Below are 6,655 nucleotides of genomic sequence, written 5' to 3'. Positions count from 1 at the left end.
GGAAGAGCTCAGGGCAGCTGACGAGGACCATCTCACCCACGTGGGCAGGCTTCCAACACGTGATGTTGTCCCACATCCCAGGGCAGCCTGCGGGGAGGACAGCTGGGGTGGGCATGGGCCCAGCCACACACACATACACTGGGCACATACACACATATGCCACACACTCATGAATACCACACACACACACACACACACACACATACACACATACTACATACATGAATAGACCACACATGCAGATACCACACACATGCATGCACCACACGTGCATACAAATACGCCACACATGCATCAGACACACCTGAACCTCACATGTATGCACACACCACATAAGTACACATGCAGCACACACATACACAGACAACACACACACATACAGGTATGCTCACTGGTCATAAGCCCAGCCCTGCAGGGGTGGGGAGCTGTCTCAGGGGAGGCAGTCTCCCATGTGATGGAGGGCTCAGCCTGCATCAAGAAGACCCCTCAAAGAGCAGTGGAGACCCGAGCCACCACTGCGGCGCACAGACAGCCCTCACCTGGTCTTGCACCCACTGGCCCACAGCACTGCAGCCCTGGCAGGAATGTGGGGAGAGGGAAGCACTAGGGCTGGGGGGCTGGGTCCCTAAGATGAGGTCAGGGGTCTTCACGGCAGCCTCCCACATGACCCACCCCAACTCCTCCCCCCTCCCAGCCCTCTCATCCCTCCTGCAGCCACCACCATGGAGTGTCCGCATCAGCTCTGCCTACACAGCTCTCCTCCCTTTCCTGGGGCAGAGGAGCAGGGCCTGGCCAGCCTGAGGCTTCCCCAGGGCAGGCCTGCGGCAGGGAGCTGGCACCTACAGGAGGAACACCAAGTCACACCTCGCAGGCAGCAACCCCCGAGAGCCACGGCTGGCAGTGGGAAGGAGCTCAGACAGGAAGGTGTGTGAGGTAAGACAGGGTGGAGGCCACTGCAGTGTCTCAGGCCGGATTGATGGAGGGGACAGGAGGGGAGGGACAGTCCCAAAGGAATGTAGGAATCATCACTGGGGGCTGGTTGGACGTAACCATGAGGAAGAGGCCAGGTCAAGCTTGACACCCGGATTTTCAGATCTGAGGGTCTCAGAAGTCCTTATGACTCCCTGCTGCCTTACACTCTCCCTTCCCCTGCCGGCCCCTCTATGGGACCCCCTGCATGCCCCACTGCCACCTGCCCTCATGCTCTGCCCCTGCTCCTCGGGCTCTGCCCCTGCTCTACACTGAAATGCCTCTCATCAAGGTCACCAGAGTCCTCTTTGCTGCCAAATGCAGGGAACAACGTCAGCGCTTACCGGGTCACCCTGGCCACCCTGACAGAATGCAGGTGCTGGCGGCTGCCCTGCCCTTGGCCGCCTGCCCTGCTCACCTAGCACAAGCTCATCCTGCTCATAGACTTAGAACTACTCGTGGACACCCCCAGCCCTGGGCCCCAATGCCCTCCCTGGCCAGGCCCAGGGCAAGTTGTCTGCCGGCCATCGCCACCTTGTGGGCGGAGACAAACGAAACTCAGTGTCCGGGCCTCAGCTCAGCCTCTCCTACACCTGACTGTCCTGGCCCAGCTAGAAGCCTGGGAGCCGCCCTCACTTCATCCTCCTCCTCCACATCCCGCATCCAGGGCTCTGTTTCCACCTCCCAACATCTGTGGGATCCACACCCTGCTCTCTCCCCTGCACCCCATCTAGTTATGCTCATTGCCATTCACTGGGACCATGGTTCCAGCCTCCCCCAGGGTCTCCTCCCTCAGCCCCCACACAGCTATGGCTGAAAGCGTCTCAACATGAATATCCAGCTGAGGCATGCACTCCCCACCAGCACTCAGGGCTTCTGGGGCTTTTTATCATGGCACCTGCAGCCCCTGCCCTCCACCCCACCCCACGGCCCTGCAGCTCACTCGTCACTCCAACATAGGGGTAGTGGTCGAGGCCGTGGGAGTTCACCCAGGGAAAGGACGTGAAGTGAGAAGAGCGTGGAGCAAGCCCAGGGACCCCCCTATATGCAGGTGGACCGAGAAAGCATATATATTGGTCCAATCAGGAGAGAGCTGGGGTGGTGTGGAGGCAGGAGTGACCTGAAAATGGATGATAAAGCTGGGCTATCAGAGGGCTCCTGTACCCTCCATGGGACACTGGTGAATGACAATTGTTGCCATGATTCAGGTTTCCTCACACAGCAGAGCTGGAGGTCTTTCATTTTTGAGAGACCAGAGCTCGCATCTGTAACAGACTCACCTAAGACATGCTGGTGCCGGGGGGATGGCAGGGATGGGGGATTAGGACTGTCTACCAAGATTATGCCCCGCCCTGCCCATGGCCCAGGAAAACTTAGACTTCAACTACCGCAACTCTGGGAGCCTCCTGATGCCTCTTCGTGGCCCAGCCTGGGGCTCCAGGGGGAGTCCCAGGGGCAATTCCTACAGCCCCAGCCAAGGCGGGATGCCCCGAACCACACTCCATGATCCCAGGACCTCACAGGGCTGTTGTGAAGATGAAAGAGTTCATACATGTGAAGTCCTCAGAATACGGCTGGGTTCACCCGATGCGTGCCCGCTGCTGTGACCAGCATGGACTTCGCTACTTCTATTTGCGAGTCATTCTTTTGAATGACTCCCGATGGGGAGATGAGGCAGAGACCTTCGAGATGAGCGGAAAGGCTGCTGGAGGGCCGCTGGCAGGTCCCAGGAGACGTCTGGGCAGGTCTGGGCAGGGAAGGGCCCTGGCGCAGGCCTCATGAGCGCCTGGTCTCTCTGCTGGGGTCCGTGACTTTTGAGTGCTGTCTGGACCAGAGGCATCTACAGCTTCTAGGTGTGGAACACCGTATCTCAGAATCTGAGCCTTCCTATGTTGGAATTCAGACCCAGACAATGGCCTAAGCACCCTGCTCATGAAATGACAGAGGCTGGGAACCGCGAGCCCCACACAAGCTCTAAGTACAACACACCACAAGGCAAGGATGCTGAGGGCCAGATGGGCAGAGCCAGGATCCAAGCTCATGGGAATAAGCTGGTTATGGACTCCTCCCGCCTAGCCATTACAGAGGACGCCCAGCCGGCAGACAGCTGGCCCTGACACCATGTCCTTGAAAGAGACCCAAGAGCACATCTTTAGCCGCCACGCCCATGTTGACTGTGGAACGGTCGTGTAGCGTGGCAGCGTCTGGCCCTTCCTGGGAGCTCCAGCCAGCAGATGTTCCCTTAATGTGGAACATTAGACCCTGGCATGGACAGCTGCCATTGCCAGCTGACACTGAAGAGGCTACAAGGCCATCATAGACTGAATGAGTGGGCCCTGAGGGCAGCGGGGCAGGCAGGGATGCAGGGACCAAGCAGAGGAGGTGCCAGGGGTGAGGGGACTTGACATTGGAGGCCTGGGGGCAGGGCAGGGATGCATTCCCTTCGTGACTCTTTACTGAGCACTTACCATGTGCTAGGGCCATTTAGGCACCAGGGCTGCCACAGTGTGGAAAACAAAGCCATGATGTTTACATGTAAGGGCAGAGCAAAGGGAAAGGGCAGGGTCTCCCCATAGCATCTGCACCCAAAGCCTGAAGACCGAAGCTCTGGTCTCCTGCCACGAGCTCTCTGCAGGACTTGGGCCAGTTGCCACCCCCTCCCCCATGACTCACATTTGCTTGTGTGCTTGGCGGGGCTGGGTGTCTTTGAGTTTTGAGTGACCAGAGCTCACATCTGCCACAAATTCACCCAAGGCCTGCGGGTGCCAAGTGGGTGGCAGGGGCGGGGGATTAGGGCCGCCTTTCCAGAGGCACCCGCCAAGATTCCACCTCCCCACCCCCAACCCAGGCCTGGGAATGGTTAGGATTCAACTATCACAACTCTGGAAGTTCCCTGGTCCCCCCTTAGCGGCCCAGCCCGGGTCCCCTCCAGAGTCTCAGGGGTGGTTGCTACAGCACTCGGACAGGGAGGAGGAAGCCCAGAACAACACCCCATGATCCCAGGGCCCAAATCCCAGAGCCTAGGTTTAAAGGACAGCATTCCTGACCCTATCAGGAGCTCAGAGTCCTCAGGTGACCTCTCTGCCTCTGTCACTGAGGTCACAGGAGACTCGGTACATCCTGGGGGCTTCCCAGAATGCCCTTGGTCATTTCTCCTGCAGTTACCTACTGCCTAAGCCAGGCCAAAGTGAGACCTCCTCTGGCCACAGGGCCCTGAGAGCCGAATCCTCCTGGGACCCTTTCCTGGGAGCTTGTGGAGGAGGATGTGAGCTGGCCTCCTGAGAAAGCCTTGGGTTTTCTTTTTCTTTTTTCTTTTTCTTTTTTTTTTTTTTTTTTTCGCACCGGATCTGTCGTTTCGGGTTGTGACAGGGCTCTGGGTCTGGCCTCCAGGTGAGCTGGAGTGAGCCCAGGTAACAGGTGTGGAAGTTGTCGGAATGAAGATGGAGTCATCTGTGTTAGCTTAGACGGACCCTGACTACGTGGAGCCAGAGAAGGCCGTGACGGGAGGGGATGGCACGTGTGCCTAGTAACAAGAGCTGTCACAGGGCTTTTCCTGGGGACACAGCCCTCGGCATCAGGCCCGAGCCTGTGAGAAGGAGGAGGAGCTGGGCCTGAAGACCCACCAGGAGAAGCCCGAAGGAGCAGGACTGTCAGACATGATTTCAGCACAAACCCTAGAGAGCCGAAGGACACTGTAAGAAGAGCCAATACCGCGAACTTTATTTCTGGCCAAGATGATGGCAGGGAATTGTGAAAACAGATGAGGTCAGGAAACCCCGCCTCGGCAAGGCAGGACGCGCCCGCACCCCGGGAGAAGGGCTAAGAGCGTGGAAGGGCGAACACAAATGGAGAATGGCGAGGCTTCTTCTGCAAGGCGGGCCATCAACCCGGGTTTTACTGTCTGAGGAAACCGCAGGCTTCCAGGAGCGGGGAGGCGGAGCACTGTCTCAGGTTGGCGATGGCCGTGACATACTGTGCTCCCAAGTGCTTCTCATACGTGTTTTTGCCCTGGGGGGATGGCCACGTCGCAATCCCTTCTCCTCCATTCTCCTCTCGGGATCTTGGGCACGCACGCACATACACCCGGCGTGAGTTTAAGCCACCGGGTCTGGGACTCAAACCATGGTCGACTACGTGGGAGTCCAGCGACATAGCCATTACGCTAACTGCTAGTCCCAGAAAGCCTTGGGTTTTCTAAGCAAGGATAGCAACCTACTTTCCTTCCACTCACACAGAACATCCTCAGCTTCTGTACCCCACATGTTCCACTGGAAGATGTCAAGATGCCCTACTGCTTCTCCTCCCCCTCCTCCTATCCTTTTTCCTCTCACTTTCCTCTTCCTCCCCCCTTATTCACTCATTTATTCAAGAAATATTAGGTGCTTATAGTGAATCAGACACTCCAGAGCAATATGGGAGTGAATAAGAAGGCCTTGGTCTCTGCCTGAACAAAGCTCATCGGCCCGTGGGTCTTATGATTTGGGATTCTGTGCTGAGCGCTGGAGAAGCCCCGGATGGCGTACTCATTTCCTCCTGGGGCCGTAAGTCTGTAAGCAAACAGCATCTTGAAATGGTTCAATGTATTATCCTATCTTTGTGGAGATCAGAAGTCCGAAATAAGTCTTGCTAAGTCTTGCTGGGCTACAATGCATGGATGGGCAAGGTGGCATCTCTTCCAGAGACTCCAGAAAAGCATCTGTTCCCTTGCCTTTTCCAGATTCAAGAGCAGCCACACACGTTCCTTGGCTCATGGCCGCCTCCTCTTCGTAAAGCCGGCAGCTTCATAGTCTCCAATCCCTCTCCTTCCCTGCCTCTCCTCTTCCTTTTATCCATAAGAACCCTTGTGATTATACTGGGTTCACCAACCACCAGGATCATCTTCCCATCTCTAAAACCTTAACTTAATTGCAAATACCAAGTTCCCTTGCCAGGAGAGGCGACATAGTCACATGTCCAGGCTTTAGAATGTGGGCAACCCTGGGGGGAGGGACAGTGTTTTGCCTACCACCAAGGAGATTAAAACAAGAAGTCACGTAACCTGATTTGGCCGTATGGCTAAGATAATATATTTCAAGGGCAGAAAAGCAGGCATGAGGAGGCTCGTGAGGATAAGCAGTGGTCCAAGAGTGGGATAAAGGAACTTGTTCGTGTTTTCGTTATTTTTCTACAGAGCACGTGTGTTTGCCAGAAAGATAGAACGTGAGAAAGCACCGCCTGGGGGGATGGCCATGCCACAATCCCTTCTCCTCTGTTCTCTTGGGATTTTGGCCACACATACACACACATGCACGTGGTATGTTTTTAAGCTGCAGGGTCTGGAACTTGAACTTCTCAGTCAGTCATGTGGAATCTGGCTACCTTAACCACCAGTCCACCAACTGGCCCAAAAGAGTGTGAATTGAAGCGATGACAGCAGAAATATTTAGGATGCCTATGTAGGACGGTCTGGAGACAGGACAGACACGGGTGTGCGGTGACATACTGGCTGCACATGGCCAGCAAGCATGCCACAGACTGTTAGTGCTCACTCACACCAGGTGGCTGGGCTTTTACCAACAATAAGAGGGTGGAAGTGATGCATTGGTCTCTGAAACACCCCTCGCAGGTCCACAGCCTCCCTCTCTCTTCCCTCTCTACAGCACCCTTGAAGGCCACCTATCAAGGGCAGCAGCATTTCAAGAGGGAA

At 56.1% G+C, this 6,655-nt stretch overlaps 1 protein-coding gene across 1 annotated transcript in view; it reads right to left on the bottom strand.

Annotated features, from left to right (window-relative positions):
- The window catches only part of ADCYAP1R1 (ADCYAP receptor type I), an 82,173-nt gene that overhangs the window by 28,967 nt on the left and 46,551 nt on the right, over positions 1-6,655 (bottom strand). Inside the window, exon 4 of the mRNA XM_027770936.1 lies at positions 2-87. Within this exon, the coding sequence (XP_027626737.1) occupies positions 2-87 (86 nt within the window). The remainder of the gene's footprint in view (position 1; positions 88-6,655) is intronic.

This window comes from Tupaia chinensis, unplaced genomic scaffold (assembly GCF_000334495.1).
Source record: "Tupaia chinensis unplaced genomic scaffold, TupChi_1.0 Scaffold000170_1, whole genome shotgun sequence".
Taxonomy (NCBI): domain Eukaryota; kingdom Metazoa; phylum Chordata; class Mammalia; order Scandentia; family Tupaiidae; genus Tupaia; species Tupaia belangeri.
Note: the sequence above shows the minus strand (reverse complement) of the source record. Positions and strands in the feature narration are given on the sequence as shown.